Source organism: Apis cerana, linkage group LG6 (genome assembly GCF_029169275.1).
Source record: "Apis cerana isolate GH-2021 linkage group LG6, AcerK_1.0, whole genome shotgun sequence".
NCBI lineage: Eukaryota > Metazoa > Arthropoda > Insecta > Hymenoptera > Apidae > Apis > Apis cerana.
Genome location: NC_083857.1, coordinates 13527314 through 13548855, shown reverse-complemented (window position 1 = coordinate 13548855; position 21542 = coordinate 13527314). Strand labels below are relative to the sequence as shown.

The following is a 21542-nucleotide window of genomic DNA, read 5'->3' as shown; positions in this document are numbered from 1 at the left end:
TAGTGATCCTTGTTGTCCAATCTTTCGTTCTATTTTAAAGAGAAAATTGGAAAAAGAATTTTTTTAATCGTATTTTATCTCAATTCAATAATTGTGTTTCTCGTTTTTCATTCGAAAATTGTCCCCCATCTTATTATCGATTATGATTGACGCTTTATCGTCTTCGAGAGAATTGGAAGAATTTAGTGATCCTTGTTGTCCAATCTTTCGTTCTATTTTAAAGAGAAAGTTGGAAAAAGATTTTTTTTTAATCGTATTTTATCTCGAAATCAATAATTGTGTTTCTCGTTCGAAGATTGTTCCCTGGCCGATTGTTATCGATTATGATTAACACTCTATCGAGAGAATTGGAAGAGTTTGATGATTCTATTTCTAGCTTGAAGAGAAAGTTGGAAAAAGATCTTTTTTTAATAATATTATCTCGAAATCAATAATTGTGTTTCTCGTTTTTCATTCGAAAATTGTCCCCCATCTTATTATCGATTATGATTGACGCTTTATCGTCTTCGAGAGAATTGGAAGAATTTAGTGATCCTTGTTGTCCAATCTCGTTCGAAGATAGATGTCACCTGGCCGATCTTATCGATATCGTATTGCGATTGACGCTTGCAGCGATTCTTCTTGCAGAGAAAATTGGAAGAATTTTGTGATTTTACTTTTGCTTCAAAGAAATTGCGATCGACGCTTTATTGTCTTCGAGAGAATTGGAAGAATTTTGTGATTTTACTTTTGCTTCAAAGAAATTGCGATCGACGCTTTATTGTCTTCGAGAGAATTGGAAGAATTTTGTGATTTTACTTTTACTTTAAGAAAATTACGAAGAGAATTGGAAGAATTTTGTGATTTTACTTTTACTTTAAGAAAATTACGAAGAGAATTGGAAGAATTTTGTGATTTTACTTTTACTTTAAGAAAATTACGAAGAGAATTGGAAGAATTTTGTGATTCTATTTCTAGCTTAAAGAGAAAGTTGAAAAATGAAGAGTTTTTTTTTTTAATCGTATCATCTCGAAATCAATAATTGTGTTTCTCGTTCGAAGATTGTCCCCTGACCGATTTTATTATCGATTACGATCGACGCTCTATCGTCTTCGAGAGAATTGGAAGAGTTTGGTGGTTCTATTTCTAGCTTAAACAGAAAGTTGGAAAAAGAAGATTTTTTCTTGAATCGAGCCGCACCGAAGATAAGAAATATACTCGAACGAACGAAATCGAATTATCTCGGAACAACACGTGGCGTTCTCGTCGATCGAGCGGCGAGGAAATATCTTGGACGAATTTTCCCGGGCGTCGAGTGATCCAATCGGATGCCCGACATTCTCCCAACATTAAACTGGGTTAAATCCGAAAAGTGGCAACTTTATTCGCGCTTTTCGTTTTTTCGTTTTTATTTTCTATTTTTCTCGAGATCTCGCCAGGGAGAAGAAGAGCAGTTTCGTTAAGAGAGGCGGCCAATTAGAGGCCGCGTTGCACGGAAGTCGTGCGGCGTCTCGACTCCGGGGAATCCACGATAATTGATATTTAAGGAATTATCAACGGGGAAACTCGCGATCGCATAACTGGATAACCAATGAGCGTAATTCTCGAATCATCGGCTGAGCCAAACCGAGTTTTTCAACCTCGAGAGAAATGTGCCAATTAGTTCTTGGAAATTTTCCTCTCTCTTCTTTTTCAGTATAGCGCGAGTATAATTTTATGCGAGAAATTTTTTATATCGATTTTTAATTCCTTATCGAGCGAAAATTAATGGAGCTAATCGATCAATAGTTAGAGCACACACTTATATAATTAACAGCATGGAATATATATTTTTACGAACAGAATTATGCATATTATGAGCGAAATTAATAACAATTGTTCGATCTTATAGTGCGATCTCACTTGAAATCGTTGTGAAAATATAATTCGTGAAATAAAAAGTTTGGACAGCTGCCCCTCCGTCGAGAATAAATTAAACTTATTGAAACTCGTCTCAAATCTTAAGTATACTTGAGTATTTCGATTTGAATTATTATTTTATAAAATATTCCCAACTCAAATTTATCCGAGCCAGTTAAAACAACGATGCATAAATACAAAGCATCTCTTATCGTGGATCATCAAATTAATAGACAAGTTTCTCTAATTAGATATAAAAAGCCGCCATATTATTTAATTTTAATGATTCAACGTTTAATCGCTTGGGTTTTTTATTAAACTTTACAATTTCTGTTAAAATAAATTACAATTATTAATTACTAATTCCACTTCGAGTCAAATATATTTAATTATAATTTAAATCTTTTGTATTTTATCAGAAAAAATTAATTTACGAATCAATATATCATTTTATTCTTCTTATATATATACATTTAAAAGAGGAGAAGAAGGAGGAGAAAAGGAGACAGGGTCCCCCGTCGATATTCAAGCTTAAGTTTCCACACGAGTTGGAGTGTCTCGAAAGCGCAAACGTTTCGATAGCTCGATAAAAGTTTACAAACTCCCGCCCCTCGCCTCCTCGAGTATCATCGATACCCGATGGAAATCCTTTTAAATTCCTCGGAAGGAGCAGAAGAGATACGATATCGAGGGTCGATCGAGACCCTCCAACTCGATCCTTTCCTTCTCGAAAACTCCGAGACTCGAATAAATAAAACTCGATGTCAATGATTACCCCTTTTATTTCCTCTCGATTCTTCCTCCCTTTGGAAAATTTATGTTTCATTCTACGCGATGCAAACAATGTAAAATTTCTCATTTCGAGCACGATGGTGAAAGATGGCGTGTCTAACCTTGAGGAAGGAATTGTTATAAAACCGTAATACGAAAATTAAAAATATTACTTAGAATGTAATTTGGACGAAAATTTCTGCTACTCACATAACTCTTCCATTTTTCTTTTCGAATCAGGGCAGAAATTTTAACGAGGATTCAACGAATCTCACTCTTGCACGAGAAAGTTTAAAGTTTTACATTCTAAATTATTTTTGCAATAAACCATTTCTGCTTTTACAAGAAGCTGTGCGATAATCGTTGACTCTCGATCGAGCAGTGTGTTGGCCTCGAAAGCGCAACGAAACTGTGTAATTTTCTCGGCCGACCGCGATCCTTTTCGCGCGTGTTCGCCCAGGGCTGCCTCCTCTGCGAGCCAAAAGCCACCGCGAATCGAGCCAAATCGGCCGAGTATCGCACGAGTTGGAAAAGTGATTGGTTGAGAAAAGTTTATTAAAATGTCGGAGTTTTATTTTTCCTTTTCTGTAAACGATTGGTATACTTGAGGTTAACTATCATTGTTTTACACCGTTGAGAAGGCTTTTATAAATTAATTCGATGAGTTAATTATTGTTCAACACCTGAAGGAAACAACTCCTCTTGCGGGATGGCAACCGCATAGTACATATAATTTGAGTAATCAACAATCATCCAAGACGTATTAAAATATTGATACGTCAGAACGCTACGCACGAAACAGGCTTAATTGATTGTTGAGCCAAGCAAGCGAGATCGAAAGGAAAAAGGCCATGTTCGAAAATAAACAAAACAGGCTGGAATTTCGAGATCGATACGCGATCTCAACCTCAAACATCTCGCCTCCTCCCCGCAAAATCGAAAAACCATACCGCCCAATCAAATCCAGCCGGCAAACACGCGAGAACCCAAACACCGCGCGTGCAACCCCCCCGAGACTTCTCTAAATCCCTGTCCCCCCTCCTCCCCAGCCAGCCTCCGTTACAACCGTTCCCGACCATCGACGAGCCCTGGTCCCGGACGCGAAAAAACATTTTTCCACGGAAAAACGCGTCTACCACGGATTTTTACACCTCCACCCCCCTCGTCCCTTGTTTACCGTGCTCAATTTTCGGAAACAAATCAATCCCCGTGGAGCCGTGGTGGACCGTGGGAGGAGGAGGAGATGGAGGGGGAGGAGGAGGCCCTCGACGCGTATTAAACGCGGCGAAATCTATTTCTATAAAAGAGGGCGGAAACATTTTATTCCCGCGGACGGAAAATTGGACGACCGGGCGAAATAAATCAAGGGTGGTAACAAAGCCCTTTATCTCTTTCTCCCTTTCTCTTTATCCCCCTCTCCAATGCGAGTTTCTCGATACGATTAAGGCAGGAGCCGATGGAAAAATCGCGTGCGTTGATTCAACAGGAATGCGCGAATTTCTATTTTTCTTCTTTTATCGAGTTGGGGGATAAAAGTTTCGAGGAGGAAAATTCTCTCGTTTATCGATACTTTGAGTTGTCGTGTAAATAAAATGTATTCCAGATATGTGTATATATGCGAAAAACGATTAATTAAGTGGAAGATTAAACTTTTCTTGAGATATTAACCGGGATAAAAATGGACGACGAAGGTTGGGGGGAAAGAGAGAAAAAAAAAGAATCGAATTCGGCGGAAGCGGATGAGATGGAGAAAAATGGAGGATGACAGGCGAGAATCGAGAGAATTATTAACAGCGGTTATTTTTGCCGCTTCTTGCATCGTAAGGGACTAAGAGTTAGCTTTATGGAGGATAATCTCAGCCTGCTGGACAAATCGAACGTTTCCGGATCGGTGGGGCGAGGTGGCGATAATGAGGAGGATGCGATGACTCGTCCACCAGGTAACAGTTGCGTTTTGCTCGTTTCATCGAGGAGGAGAATTGCTCTTGTTCCTCGTCGCGCTCTCAGAATTTTCAGAATAAACGGCAACCTGTTTCTTGTGTAGTACTTTTTCTCGAGAAGCGTAAGAATTTGAAAATGGAAGCCATCTTTGAATAGAATTACGAGCTGTGATAATCGTAAAAGGAACGATTCGTTATTCTTCTTTTCAGAAACTTGGATATTTCATCGATTTTCTTAAAAAGAATTAGACTCTCGACCGAATAAACATTATAAACTATTTTCGACTCGTAATTTATAAATTACAATTACGATGCAACCCGTATCATATTTTATCCGCATAAAAAAAGGAAATTAAATTAATCCTTCGATCGTTGAGTTCACGAATAATTCATGCAGCAGTAAAAGAAAAAGAAAAATGTTGGAATGAAAATATCACGGTTGAAGCTCGACTCGAGATTTTTGGAGGAATCAGCGGAATCAGAGATGTCCCATCGATAGGAGGATATCATCGATGCAGCCAAGAAATATATCCGTGCACAACGGGCCACGAGTCACGACCTACTAATGAACGATTATGCTACAGTTTGCCCCCGGGGACGGCAGCTCTGGTAATTTATTAAATTACAGTGATCGGTGGCCGGGCTCCGGGCATCCGGTAGTCGCGCCTGGATCCACTCTTCGACCGCGGCTTTCCGATTTCGATTTACGAGATCCATCGCCTGCGATCCCGGACGCGCGCACGTGAATTTTAATTTCGGCCGTGTGTTCCGAAAACTGCGCTTTTTCGACATTATCGGTGGTCGGTAAATTGGGAAATTGGGGAAATCTTTTTTTTTTACATCCGATTTTTTAAAACGCGACAACCGCGAATGTTCGATTGTCTTTGTAAATCAATCGAACGAGGGAATTGGAGAATTGGTGTTGTACGAATCGAATCTTTGACGAGGATTGCAAGAATTGCAACGAATTATGAATATAATAAAAAGTGTAAGGAATGGAAATATGGTATGGAGAATATTCGATTCGAGGAATGAAGTAATGCGACGATCTATTTCGAATAATAAATATTATGGGGGAAAAAAGGATCAATTGAACTCTCTACGAGAAACTTTATTCCGTCGTGGAAATATCGAAACCCGATAAATTTTGCGCGCCGCACTTGAATAATACACGCGAGCGTACAGAAAAAAAAAATATATATATATATAAACGTTTCAATTTATCGTGACCTAAAAATCGAGCTTCACATCCAATCCAAGCGGTGAAAAAATTTTTGCACAAACACACCTAGTGCTCTTTGTTTCGCTATATAATATATATATAGAGAGAGAGAAAAAAAGTTTAGATTCGAATTCCCATATTTTTATCTCCACTCCGCAGTTGGAAAAATGGAAAACGCTAATTCAGCCACGAGATAACAGGTTTAACACGCGACGTATCATTATTCATCACGCGAATAAAAAAGTAACAACGAACGCGTAATGGTCCAATATCCAGAGAAGAAAAAAAATGGTAGAGAAAATGTGAACGCGAAGAAAATTAAAAGGCAACGAGCGAGTTGCGCGATTTTGAAAAGAAAAAGAAACGAGACAAAGAGAGAGAGAGTTCGATGTTATCCAAGACAGATCGGGCTCGAGAAAAAGAGAAGAAGCAAGAGGGAATCGCATTATTATCGGGGATATTTAGGAGAATTCGCGACGGAATCGTTGCGTGTCCGGTGCCGATGCAGTCATAAACAAAGGGGCCATTAATTTGGCCAAGAATAATGCCCAATATCCTTCGAAAAGCTTTTGCGGCGATGCACCGATAGGCAGCTAACGCGCGGATAAAATAAGTTTAGGGCCGTGAAATTGGCAGTAATTTTACAAGCCATAACGATCTACTAAATCTGTAAAATAATTAAGGGCGCAGATGTTCCCTCGTTCCTTCTCTATTGCAACCGAACCTTCCCCCCCCTCCCTCTTCCTTCCAACTTCATATTTTCATCCTCTTTCTCCCTCTCAACTTCGTCCACAACGGTCATTACTTGTCTTTGAATCGAGCCAAGCAATTTATACCTCGTTACCCTTCGCAAAATATCAGCAGAGGATTATAATCTTGGGATTCTTCCGTGATATCGGAATTCCCAGTTCCTTTTAATTAATACGAGGGTGAATAATAAAATTTCTAACGGGACGTAAAGTCGAGAGCCATTTGGCTGGGCACAGTTGGAACAATTCGATATAATTTTATCCTTAAAAGAAGCGACGCGACCATCTTCCGCGTTCCTCTCCGTGATAATCCTAAGAGACGAAAATCCGCCGCGGCATTTATTCCTCATTTTCTTTCAACTCTGGAACCGCTTAAACGGCTAAACTCAGATCCTAGGGTTTTCGTCCGAATACTTGGAAAACGCACCGCGCGTGTCGAAGCGGGTTGGCATGGCGGTCACGCGCGGCCATGTTTATGCACCCTCCCTCCCCCATGCGCATTTAACTAATAACGTTTTCTGGTATCGGTTGGATCGAGGTTAATAATAATAAGACACGGGGAGAAGGGGAAGGCCCATTGCGTAATTGAACGGGACCCCTGGCTGCGACCCGGCGGTTTCGGGCGAGAAGAGAAGACGGGGGGCGGGTCCTGGCCGACTGGCTGTTATTCCCATCCTTCGCGGCTTAATTCGGCATTTATTAAATTTCTTGCGTAGCCCCGTAATTTCGAAGAGAGGAGGGGGCAGGGTGTGTGCATCGCGTCCTTATCAGCGGGAAAGGGGGGCAGAATCTCGCCGATCTGCCACTCTCTGCGCCTTGGGTTACTGTCCATGATGAGACGGTGTGTACGCCCGTACGTGACACCGTTAATAATACGGGGGAGAGAGAGGGAGGGAGAAGGATGAACGAAGAGATCCTGTCGAATTTGCGGATAAGTCATTACTCGCAGTGTCGTGCAAGATTAAAAACGTTGATTTGCTTACGATTCATTTTAAATTGATCGTTGAGTGAAAGGCACGTGATTCGTATAAATGCATAAATTAATCAGAAATTCGCGCGCTGAGGAGGCGACGAGGATTTGATCGAATCGAAGGATGTACTTGACGGAAATCTCGAGGGAAAAATGCACAATGTCCTTCCTCTTCTCCCTTTTTCTTTTCGTACGTATCCCCTTCTCAGAAACACAACTAACGAGCCGAACGTTAATTGAACCGCGCGATGAAAACATCGTTTCATAGAGTCTCGTGAAAAGGGACTTGTTCGCGAAGCGGCGACATCCAACGCGCGACCACCGAATGACTTATTAGCGTTGCGATGCCGGCGAAGAAAAGAGGACGACGAGAGATCGGCGAGAGATTACTTCGTCGTTCGAACGAAGACGTTCGTTGATCGTCTTCTCGAAGGACGTTGAACCGCGCCGTTTCTCGATTCGAACATTTCAGGGAACGAGCGATGAACGAATGAACGAACGAGCTAACGATTTCCTATAAATTTAAAGATTCCAGTATTCGAAGCATTAGTTAACCTTAGGAATAACTCATGACCAATTTATTTAAGCGAGTCACATCGGTGAGAACCACTGGGGCAGCAATTGTTAAGTTCGTTAAGAAGGGAAATCGAAAACGGCGTGACGGTTCCAGCTATGAAACCGGGATCGGCTCTAATTGGGTTAATTCCAAGGATGATTCGAATCGAAGCTTGGAGGATTGAAATATACCGGAACTCGTCCGATTTACGGTACCACAGATTGTCGGGAGGAGGCAGGCAAAGTCGGATAGAAAGGGCAGTGACAATTTGATAGATTGTGCTTTTTGTGCTGCTCGAGTGGTTACTCGTCGTCGTTAAGGCGCGAGCTGAAATTATTGGCTTCTTTTCTTTTTTTGTCGGCAACCGGTCGAATAACTAATAAGGCAGAGACTGTCGTCGTCGCCGTTTGCGAGGCTCCCCTGGCGGAAAGCCGTCGTTTTTACGACCCGAGAAAACCTGGATTTCGTTATCGGAGGTTCTCGTATTCGCAAAGTTTAATTAAGATGAACACGCCTAAATATCTTTTTCACATTTGTCGTCGTAAAAGGATAGATGAAAATGAAAAATTGTTTATCAATTTTTAATAATCGAGATTAAATAATTCGAGATTAGAAAAACGAGCGTGCGTTCAATTTAAAAAGAAATTAAAAAGAAAAAGAAACTCGGAATCAAGCTCGAGCTAAATATAGACACGAGTAAGTAAGTAAATAAGTAAGTAAGCAAGTACACACACACACAGAGAGAGAGAAGCGGGATTAACGGAGGGAGAGGCGGTGAATTAAGGCTGATCCGTATCGCGAGGACAGGGCAAGTTTGATACGCGGGTGCAAACGATCTAATTAAACGCCAGGCGCGATTAGCTTCCGCCTGCAACCACGACACGACGATCCTCCCAAACTTTTCGAAACGCTAATTACTTTCGTTTCTACTTTTACCTTTCTCGTATTCGAACCAACATCCCCTCTCTCTGCCCCTCTCTCGGCCGCGCGAACGGTTTCTTTACGAATTTGATTTTCACAGTGGACGAGGTTTACGATAAATGGAACAAGCTGGATTCGAAAATTCTCCAATTAACGGATTCAACGGTTGCGTAGAGTTTGGAAATTTTTCGAGGGGAGGTAGTATCCTCCGCTCGTTCGCCTTAATTGCCGCTTAAATTCACGTTACACGATGTCAATTATAATTTCATGGAGTGGCTGCTGCCTCTCCGCGACACGCGTAACGGCAAGCGAGAGACGCGGTTAATAAGAGAGGGAAATCATTAACTAATCATTAACTGTAACCGTTTACCGGTCGCAGAGGAGAGATCGAAAGAGGGGCCGACGCGGTGACGAGGCATCGAGGCGACGACCGGTGACCAACCGCTAATGACGATGACTTTTTGCCACCAATTTTTTCTTCCTTTCCTGCCTCCCGGCAACTTTTCACCACGGACGCGATCTCTAATTACGGTTATTACGAAAATATTTCGCCGTTCGCCGCTGCTTCCGTATATTTCTTTCTTTCTTTCTTTCTTTCTTTCTTCTTTACGTCTAAATCGATCTTTGCGACGAAACATTTATATTCGTACGTTTATATTATCGTTTCGATCGTCGAAAAGTTTAAGATCAATCTTTGCAGGAATTTTTGGAAATCGATATAATATGAATATAAATAAATCAGAAAAATGTTTTGCAAGTAACCAAGATTAAATTCCTTTACCAATTTTAGTTTATCAAGACTCGTGACAAACGAAAATTTCCATCTTCACCTGCGTCGAAACGACGAATTCGAGCTGATGGATATCGAATTTACACGATTATCAGCGAAAAAGTTCTACTTTTTCAATCTACTTGTTCAGATCATCGAACAAGAATTCGATCTTCACGTCCTTCCATCCGACACTTTTCAATATTTTTTTTTTACTTAATAAATCGCGAGATTGAAGCGAACAGCCTTGTCACATAGCCAATCTCGTTAATTGTACAACAAATTGTATATTTGCAAAATCAAGGTTATATATACTCGAAACTTACATCTAAATACGAACGAAATAACGATAAGGAAGAGGGGGATAAACACCAGATGCATAGGCGAGTAAATGGATTATCCGGAAAAATAAAAGGCGGGGGTCCCTCGTGAAAGGGAGCACGAACAAGCCGGTGAATAATGAACGCCTGTTCTGATCTTGAGGGGAAAGAGAGAGGAATGTAAAGAGCGTAAGAAAAATTGTGAACAATTAATGCGAAGACTTTACACGAGTAGATTTACAATCCTTCTCTGGGACAGGGATGGATAAAATTGGAAACCCGATTTGAACACGATTGCTGACAATAACGATCGAAAAATGTAAAAGTTCCATCGAGGGAACGTGCAATCGCCGATAGTACCGACCGAGAAACGCGGCATCGACTGTATTATCGATCGGGCGACTTTTCGTTAAACCTAACCTTGCGAAAATTATTCACTCTCGAACCAAGTTACCAAGCCCAACCCCGGTTCTTAGAATTCCTTGCGGAAAAATGGGGGCATCGATACGTGAAAATTACCGCGAGGTAAATCAGAGTCGTAGATTAGAAATCGCGATTATAAAACGTTGCGCCTTTAAAGGATCTCTCTCTTTCTCTCGAAATAAATCGATCATCGATTCATTACGATTCTTCGTTACGATGTTTATTCGTCTGTGGGAACAATAGAAGGGGAGGGGAGCGGCCATTTTGTCTTTCGATTACGGGGATATAAATAAAGCGGGCGGATAAAACACGACCGGGCCGGGGTCCATCAAAAAACAATTAATCTGGAAGGCAATTATTTGCCGGATCAGTGTCGAGGTTTTAAACATTAATCAAACTCGAGGAAAGGGTGTGCCAATTAGAGAGGAAGACAGAGAGCCCATACTTTTCTATTCTTCTCATTGAACGATTCGGATTAGTGCTCGAGAAGACAACGGATCAACAAATATCGAGATGCATTTCGTCGCGATTCCAGCACAGGTCACTCATTGGAAAAATTATTCTCCGAACGCCTCGATTCTCTCTTCCTCTCCCCGGGTAGGGAACACGATCTCGGCACACCTCACGTGGGTAGCCGGGAGTGGATATAAATTATTCTTCGGATCTATGCGCGCGCGTATGCATTTAATTGTGACAACGAGATTGATCGTTGCTCGCCCAGCTATGCGCCATTAATATGACTCGCGGGACACGATTTACTCGATGATGATGATAATAACAACAACAACAACAATAATAATAATAATAACGAAAGAGAAACAAATGTTAACGCGGCTGCGCCCGTTGAATCAAGTATTATATTTAAATCATCGGCGTGCATCGCCGCTAACGAGGAGGCAGACGACAGGAGAGGGTTAACGAGGCGGGCAAGACGCCCACGCGTTTTTCAGGGGAACGGCTCGAATGGCCGTTTCCGAGAAGGAGGGGGAGAGGGCAGGTAGGTCGTGTCGCGCGCCAATTTTGTCGCGAAACTGTAAATTGAATATCGATCTTCGTGGCTCCCGTTAAATCGAGCCCCTCAAATGCAGATGATTGATACGGGCGACGAGATCGAGTCGCGCGTCAAATTGGTGAATTTCGAGGAATCTTGGAAGAGAATCAAAATAATGATCAGGAAAAGGAACGAATTTGGAATTGAACTTGTTGGATTCGTTGAGTTTTGCGAGCTGATTAATTTTGGCTCGATAAAAGCAACTTTTATCGTACACGATAATAAAGCGAAATAAAAACGCGCCTCTAGAAATATTTTGCAATTAAACCGACAATTTTGGAAAAAGAAAATAATAAGGTTCGTGTATATTAATATAATAATATTATTCATAATAAATTAATAAACAAGTAAATAGAGGGAAGAAAAGGTTCTCTCGTTAAAGAATCTTACTACGGGAAGGATTCCATCTTGCTTTGCTAGAAACGAAGGAGAGGTGGAAGGAAAAATTACCCGGCAATCAATCAGCCGATAATTTCAACGCAGGTGACAGCGTCCCGACAGGAATTTTAATAACGAGCCTCCTTCTCTCTCACCGCCGCCGCCATTTAGGGCAGCTTATTATCGATCGAGGCAACGTTTCAATCCATCGACGACTTGATCTCGCGACATCCTTTTACTTTAATTTTACTTTAATTTTTACACCGTGAAATCATTCACTCGTGCGAAATCATCTCGAGAGAGGTAAAATTATCGCTCGAACGGTCTCCTCGCGTCGCGATATGCGTTTTAGATCGCGTTTTAGATCGTTGGTTTGTTCAGAATGGATAAGGATAAGAGATATTTTATTCGATTCGTCTTACCGTGCATATCGTCGGCGTTTGTCCGTGGATTTTGCTGCTATCGAGAAATTCGGGGACCTTGGACGCCTCTGATTGCAAGTGGGTCCTGGGGCACAGGGGGGACGAAGTAGGAACGTTGCTCGGATTCGATACGTGGCTGGTGGGCAGTTGAGTGCCGAGAGGGAAATCCGGCCTGTAGAACCACGTTGGCCACTGAAATTAAACGTTTCCATCGTCATTTAAGTTTCAAATCTTCGATAGATAGAAATTTGGTAGAGAAGTTTATGCTACTCTCCTCTGAAAAATCTCCAATTTTTCACTTTAGCGCGTCGTACTAAATCGTCTCCCTCAACAAAAAAACGTTGATTTACTTTCGAAAAACCACTCGAAATCCTTAAAGGAACAAAATAAACCACACCGAAAAAAACCACACTTTATCACCAAGATAAACCGAGAGAAAGGAAAAAAGAACCCTTAACCTTATCAAACTCCCACAATCTCCAAATAATTTCCCTATCATCGAGATAAACCCTATCGTCGAGAAGACATCGGGAGAAGAAGAAGAAAAAAAAAAAGTCCATCCTCGACAAAAGAACCCGTCAAACTCGCTTATACCCAAATATCATTTGCCTGTCGTCGAGCGCGAAGCAACGAAAAAGAAACGAAAAGAGAAAAAAGGAGAGGAAGAAGAAGAAGAAGAAAAAAGAAGAGGAGGAGGAGGAGGAAGAAGAAGAAGAAAATACGCGTCGTGAAGATAAAGCGGAGAAAGCAGGCATTAGTGTCACCGAGTGAATATGAACCTCCCCAAGATAGATGACACACGCCCCTGACCCTGTAAGAAGGGGTACCCCCGTCGAGGTCACGAGGAATGCGTGTGGTCCATTGTACGTGTATATTCTGTTATAAAGAAGGGCCGGGATGGTGGAGAGGATGAAAAGGAAGCCACGATTATGTTCCGTTCACCGTGGTACGTAAAGACCTTTTGATCGTCCCGTCGCGTCGCGACGATCACGGCGACGCGCAAATTCCACGCGGTTATTCCCATTCGACAAAATGGCCGAATCGTTTGATCGGGGCGAGATACGATAACGCGCCAAGCCGAGCCTTTTGTCAACGATTCTTGCTGGCTTTTTGCTGGGGGAAAGGTTTATCCCTGCTAGGCGAATATTGCTTGCGTTGCTTCCTTCCTTTTATTCTTATTCCTTAGGGAAACTTTGATAGTCTTGATAGACAAATATTCGTTCCGAAAAAAAATAAAGGATCAATTAAAACGCTACTACAACGTCGCTTCGAGGATTTTTCTCAAGGATTTGGAGGGTAGGATGTAATAAAGAATTTGAAAGCATTTAAAATCGAGAGCTATTAATTTATTAAGCTGGTATGTTCAAGGCTGCCTTTCGCCAAGGAAGCAGTCTGGCTTGTAGCTTGTCAACTCGTCTTAAAAATTCGTGCAATGGACGGTAAAAATATACAAACTTTTTTATCCTACTACATATAAGGAATTTTGGAAATATTGATTCCAACAGAGAATTTCAAAGTATTATAAAATCTTTTCTTTCACGTCCCAATGACAATTGCAACGAAAGATTGTACACGATACTACACAAAAATACTACTAGGTGGCGCACGATCCAGTCCTTGGACACGGATCCATCCAGGCCACGAGGCCTGTTACGTCACCACGGCGCGATAATACATCGGCGGGTTTCGGTTATTTCGAGGATGGAGGGGGGGATCACGGACGCGAGAAGAGGGAGAAGGAGGGAGAGGGGGAGGATGGAATGGTTTCGGACGGCGGTGGTCTGGCGAATGTCTCTTGTCGCTGGCTACGCGGGAGTTAACGGCAAAACCGAAATAACAAACTACTAAAGCCGGTTGAGTTAACGCTACTTCGCCACCGAGGTTTCTCCTCCACGCTTCTGTTATTTTCTGTTTACCACGGCCATTCTGTAAGCACGGGATCGTTTACACGCAACCGCGGTAACGGAAATCGGCCGACCTTGCCCGAACGACGTTTCCCGGTGACGCGCCTCCTGTTCTCACCTCGCCACTCGTCCCCGTTTCCTTCGCCCAGACCGACCCGCGCGCCATTTTGCGATTCTTTTTGCGACACGAACAATATATATATTTAATTTTTCTAAAATTGGAATTATTCAGAAATCGAATAAGTGTTAAAAGTTAGCCTGAAAAAGATGCATTTCTTGATTAATCAACAGAGTGGAATTAAATTAAGAAGATTAATAAAGCTCGTTTGAAAAAAATCTACGAGGCTTGTACGATTTTTCGGGGGGAGGTTTATTCGCGGCACGGGGGGGATTACGTGGCGATGCACTATTTTCGGTCGGTGGATCGTTCGTAGATCACGATTATGATGCACGTCGCAGAGGGGACGCTGATTAATCGGAAGGTAAATATTTTTCCAGGTCCCGATAAGTTGCACGCGAGATGCGTCTACTTTGGTTGCTACGAGGCGGCGTTGCTGACTCGGCCTCCCTGGAATCTGAAAAATCCCGCTCCTCCCCTTAAACCCGCGAACGCAACGAAAATAGGCCGCGCGTTACACGTGGCTCGAGATGCACAAGTATCTTTGCCTCCGTTTGTTCCGTGTCAACAACGTGTTAAAGATTAAACGTTTCAAATATATATATATATATATAAAAAGGAGAGAGAGAGAGAAAAAATAGTTGCGATCATGATGTCATTGTTGCCCGGTCGGATAAAGTTAGAAGCGAACGATTGGAAACGATTTAACGACGTCTTTATTGCCCCGCGATAAAATTTACGCGATGCATAGATCGGCGGTTGCCAGATTTGTCGAGAGTTTAAGTCTCCAAAGTCTCCTTCTCCGAACATTTTCCCTTGATTTTCCGTACAATCCGTTAACAAACGTCTGTAATGAAAGCATTTCCCCATAAAAAAATATATAAAAGTTATCCTCCGGTATGATAATTAATAACTGCATTTTAACAACCGTGCAATTTGCTCGTCTCGTGTCGAATTAAACATGGATTTCGATTTTTCATCCCGAGAGGAATTTTTCATCGAACAAGAAAAAGAGCGGAGATCGATCGTCCCGACTTTTCCCCGATTTTTCAAAATCGTATCCGTTCGAATCAATTTGGCGGTACATACCGATAACCGTGCAATCTGTCCTGCCGTGTAATTATGCCGTGGGCCAGCTTAATGGTTCTTAAGCGACGAATATCGATCACTGGAAGCGAGGGGAGGCGAGGCTGCCGCCGGCTCGAATCGACCGAGTGGATAAATCATCCAACAATTTGACCCGTTTAATATCCCGTTTTTAAATCCCTCTCTCTCTCTTCCGCCCCTTCATCCAAGTATACCCAAGTTCGTGCGAGGGAAAAAAATTTTTGTTCTCTCGGTTGAAGAAGTCCCATTGAATTATTGGAAGAATTTAATTTATATTAATAATATTTGATTATATATGTATATGTTTCGAATTAAAGATTTTCTGGAGCAGAGATAAAAAATGTTGCTCAAATGTCGTATAAATAGGGTTTGATAAAGATCAATGGCGAATTTGGAAGGATAAGGGACGATTTAAATGATAAGAGGGGGAGGCAAGTTTACGATAATTGATTTTTCTTGGAACGTAATAAAGTATTGGTTGCAGCACGCTTAATCACCGACGTCGTTAATACTCCGCAGATGGTTGAATAAGAAGGTTGATGCTTATCTCAAGTTCTAATAAACCGAGCCATACATCGAGACGACTTGTTTTTCTAATCCTCGTTCGAGACAATGCTCCAACATTTTCGTTAAATTGAAATAAATCCGTACAACTAATCAACGCTCGTTGAACGATCGTGATTCTTATACAAAATCGATAATTAACGGCGACAAAATTTTCTCTTTTTGCGAAATTGTTCAACATCGTAACGCGAATGAAAATTACAGCCTTTCCACCTTTTCTTCTTGCTCGAGCCCTTTGCCGACTAATTGCGAGCTTTATCGAACGTTACGCGACAGCCAACAATTTTCGATGACAACCAACTCGTAAGCTTTCGACCTATGCAAATCTTCTCCTGCTGGCGCATCTCTTCCCTGGAGTTCGTCGATCGATCTTACGATAATGTCGCGCAGATTGCGTTCCACGGACGTTTCTTCTCGTCGATCATACGCGAGATATCGCGCATACCGTGTCTCTTCGTTTGTATTTCGAGGCGAGCGTGGAGGGAGAGGACGTTTTGACCGAGTCATTTGAGAAAGTTTCACGAGATGCCAAGTGACGATATGTGTACGTATATACGTATATGTAGTTTGATTCGAGTAATTATGATGAATTTGTACATCGAGTGAATCTAACTAATTTTAACGTTACTTGGAGATCGTTTCGATCCGCCGATGAATCGTGGAAACGAGCGGCCGAGCTTCGATTCGGGTTCATCGACCCCTTCGCCCTGCGACCTGGCAAACACGCCGCGTATAAGGAACGTCGAGCGTGTCATTTTCACGGCGATCATCGCTATCTTCGAGATCGAGGAAGCGGCAACGCCGTGTAAATGCGTCGATCATCGTCGGTTTTATCGGTACGTTGAAAAACAATCCGACGAGCGAGATTCGAGACGATCTTTCATTTTTGCTGCATGCAGGAGGGAAAAGGAAAATTTTCTGTTCGTGATTCAAAGGGCATGGATTGATTTATTCTTGGATATTTTTTTTTATATGGACATAATAATGTATTTATAAATTATGAATCGAAAGAATAATTTCTCGATGCTAAATGGTGGAAGGCAAGAAAAATATATATTTTCGAAACTTTGTAATCTTCGTTAGATCGGCTTCTCGAATATATCTTATTTTTAAAAAGAACAACTGTAAACGAAAGGAGAGACAATCGGTGAATATCGGTTAATTTTCGCAGATAGAATCTTCACCGAAATGTCTAGCCTAATACTTCTCAAAGAAAGAGTTAAACACGAATGAATAAAAGGACAACTTGAAGAAACGTTGATTGTCATTTATTTTAAAATTGGGAAGAAAAAAAGATGGGATAAAACTTTTCGCTGCACGAAAGAAAACCATCGTTCCTGAACCATCTCGGCCCCCGATGGGCGGAAGGTTAAACGGTGGGTAACAAGCATGAAATTCACGAGACAAAAGGAGGTTGCAGTGGCCGCGCAACGGTGCGCAACACAGCTCGGCGACACTCGCGAGCCGCCGGTTACGGTTTTCAATCGAGCTAAACGGCCGGTTAAAAGCGGGTTTATCTGATGACGTCGTCGCACTTGCGCGACACGCTATGCGCCGCCCACCTATGTACGTAATCGCGAGCCGTGGCCAGACGACAACAGAGTCGCACGCGCCGCTGCGACCGTGAACGTCGTAATTCTTATTTCGCTTGCTTTGTCTTTTCAGAAAGTAGTAGGAATCTCGAGTTAAGATCCATTGAATCGAATACTTTAAAAAGGTTGGAGGGAGGAAGCTGAGACTTGAAGCAGACGTGAGCTCGTTTTCGTTTAATGAAACGGTGGAAATAAACGTAGAGCAATAGCGAAAAATTGAAAAACCATAGTCGAGTGTAATCTTGCTCGAGAGCTTGAGAAATAAATACGGCTTGTCGTAAAAATAACTGTAAAAAAAGGGAAAGGAAGGACGAGGGACTCGTCCAACCTCATCGATCCTCTCTCTCTCTCTCTCTCTCTCTATCCGCGCGCAGGCCAATGCAAATTATTCGCGATAATTCAAAGCGGCGTAAATCTTGTCTTGTGAGGTACGGATAGAGGAAAGAAATCGGACAGAAAGATCGACGTTTCCCTGCGCGAGAACGTAATTATTATTCCCGGCCGAGGAGATGTATAGGCGCATGGGAAAATTGTAGCGCCAGCGCCACAGTTCGTCGTCACCTGCGATCAATCGAGTGGACGGGTGAGTCATAGCCGGCACGTCTCATGCGTATCCACATCTCGGGGAGGGAAACGAAGAATTTTCTGCCCAAAGGCGCGAGCGGTATTCGCGGCTTATTAACGCTTGGGATATATATTACACCCATTAAGGCCTATTCGACCGTGCGAATGATCGCTGTTCACGCGGGAAAGGTTAGCAATACTTATCGACTGCGCGGTTCGTTAGTCGTTACCGATAAAACTCAGCCAATGGTGGCTCGGCCGTTTCCGCTTCCGGATCTCTTAGCATTTGAGTGGACGTACGAGGAGGGAAAACTTGAGTGAGATTGGCTGGTAATTCGGTGGCAAATTCCAGTCACTTGATTTCAGAAAAGTTAAACGTTAATCGCACATGTCGACTGAGAAAATCGAACTTGTAAGCTTTCCGTTAATAGCCAAGGAAAATTGAAAGACTTATTCATTTAAATAAAGTATTTGAATAAATCATCACTTGGTCCATGGAAATTTAAAATATTTCAAGAAATACTCCTAACCTTTCTCAATCGGCCAGGAAAAAGAAAATCCTTGCAACGACGAAGAAGGAAAGGAGGCGTGCAACACGTTATTTATCGAACTTATTTCGCACTCGAGGGAGACGATTCGACTCGAGGAAGAACCTCGTATCGATCACCTATCGTTGTTACGTGCACGCGCCGCTTTTAAATAAGAAATGCGTTATAATACAGGACAGGAGGAAAAGACAGAGGAAAAATGAAAAATCCGATCCTCCGGTCATCGACGATCCTCCCCTCGCTATTCCTCGCTTCGTTATTTACCATTTTATTCATTATCCTTTCGTCGACGCGAGAGGGAGGCAAATGGGGTGGTTCGCGGGAATTTTCTCTCTGCCTTTTACCACGCCACGCGGATTAATATTGCAACCCGCATGAAATACGGGTTGTTGCGTGGAAGGGTGGGCGGGTAGAATGCGATGTGAATTAAACAGCGGGATTGTATTAATGTTTTGTTATTTACGGACGCTTTAACGGGGATGGGGTGGAACGTTTGACGTTTGGGTATCGCTCTCTCCCCTTTAACGAGATTCCTCTTTTTTTCTTCCTTTCGCTTTTGTTCCTCCCGTTTCGAAAGATCGAGGGTGAGAACGAATTTTTCGGAAACGCGATTGAATTAATTATGCGTTCTCTTTCTTCTGAAATTTATTATATGTATATATATATATATATATACGTCGATTCGATTCATTGGAGCAACGCTTTTGGAAAACTTGAAATTGATTGTTCCTCTCGAATTTTTATTTCCACTGTTCAAATTTAAATTCTCTCTCGATATATCTTTAAAGATATTTCACGTATACAATTTTTACAATTTAGAGAAGGGAAAAATTTGTGAGAAAAGGTATCGACCACTTTGAGGAGAAACGTATCGATTTTCTTGTCAACCTTTTATTATATACACGGTGTATAAAAATTGCCACGGCTCGCAGATGGCCCATCGTCGAACGACGCGGTGTCGCTGTCGTCGCCGTTATTTCCCCACAAGTCTCGATCACCGCCCCAACAAACTTTCCAACGTATCGCAGGAAAAGTTGTCTCGTAAATTCGACGAAGCCTCCTCTCTCGAGTCCCTCTTCCTCGAACGAGAACTTATTTATCGTCAGTTGGTGGGAAGTAAGGATTCAGAATTGAGGACGAACGTTCTAATTACGGTTCAGATTCTTGTATATATTTGTCCTTAATTTGAAAGTATACATATATATATTGTCGAAGAAGTGAATAGACATTTGACAGAGGATGCACTATTACATAAATATGCCTTTCTTCGATACAATCTTACGACTATCCAACCATTACACGACTCTGACGAACTTTGAACAATGAAAGGGGAACGATAATGAACGTTGTGGAGTTTACCAGCAATTCCTTAAACGGGCAAACCAGAGGAAGGCCGGGCAACCCTTGCCTCTGTCTGGGGAGAGGGTCACGGAGGGTGGTAAAGGGTCCAGGAGACAGAGAGATCCGGGGAAAGGGTATCTGTTGTCATGGTCCCTGATGCTCCATTATTGATTAAAGATGGCTGGCTGGATGGATGGATGGATGGATGGATGGGTGGACGGGGGAGGAGTCGTGACGCCATTTTAATATGCGCAATTATAATGTGTACCCACAGCCCTGGGGGATGGTATGGAGGGGGTGAAGTTGTTGTGCCGGCCACCCCGCTTCTTCGAAACCGGCCCGCCTTTCTTTGTTTGCCCCCTGAATCAGAGGGGAATCGCGTAATTGAGGAGTTAATTAGGACACGTCCCGTGCTTTAATTGGGTTCCACGTTCTCTCTGTTTCTACGTCTCTTTCTCCCCGCGTTTACGCGCGCGATCTCAACAGGTTGTACGAGCGTATCGCGCGGAGGAATTTTATTTTTTTTATATAACAAAATTTGGATCTTCGCCAAAAGTATCGTACACTCGGGGGAAACGTGAAATTAATAAAATTGAATATAAAAGAATTTATCAAAAATTCGTATGTTCAATGATTATGGTTATTTACATCGTTTCAAATGTAAAAAAGTAATGGTACGGTTCTGGATCTTTATTTGAACACAAGAGAATTTATTAAAAATTCGTTGTACGAATAATGTACATTTAATGACCATATTTACACGAATCGTTTACCAATCGTTTCAAATATTATATAAAAATAATGATTATGGTTATTTACATCGTTTCAAATGTAAAAAAGTAATGGTACGGTTCTGGAATGGAAATCGACGTCGCATGGAAGATTTTATTTTTAACAAAACTTGGACTTTTGATAGAAATATTGTACACTTGAGAAATTTTGAACACAAAAGAATTTATTAAAAATTCGTCGTACGAATAATGTACATTCAATGACCATATTTACACGAATCGTTTACCAATCGTTTCAAATATTATATAAAAAATAATGACACGGCTCTAGGATTTCGATTTTTTCGAAAGATATCGTAGGAAAAAAAAATCTTTATTTGAATATGAAAGAATTTATGAAAAATTCTATGTTCAATGCATGTTCAATGATTATGGTTATTTACATTGTTTCAAATGTTATGTAAAAAAGTAATGGTATGGTTCTGGATCTTTATTTGAACACAAGAGAATTTATTAAAAATTCGTTGTACGAATAATGTATATTCAATAATCTTATTTACACGAATCGTTTATCAATCGTTTCAAATATCATATAAAAGATAATGACACGGCTCTAGGATTTCGATTTTTTTGAAAAATATCGTAGGAAAAAAAAATCTTTATTTGAATATGAAAGAATTTATGAAAAATTCGCTATATCTGT

The 21542-nt window shown here is 41.7% G+C and overlaps 1 protein-coding gene across 3 annotated transcripts in view; it reads right to left on the bottom strand.

Moving 5' to 3' along the window:
• Positions 1-21542, bottom strand: part of LOC107994100 (uncharacterized) — a 230508-nt gene that overhangs the window by 193288 nt on the left and 15678 nt on the right. For 2 of the 3 annotated variants that reach the window (XM_062076528.1, XM_062076526.1), the window contains exon 2: positions 12371-12562. The exons of the other annotated variant lie outside the window; for it this stretch is intronic. In XM_062076528.1, coding sequence (XP_061932512.1) covers positions 12371-12562 — 192 coding nt within the window. The remainder of the gene's footprint in view (positions 1-12370; positions 12563-21542) is intronic. 3 annotated transcript variants of the gene reach the window in all.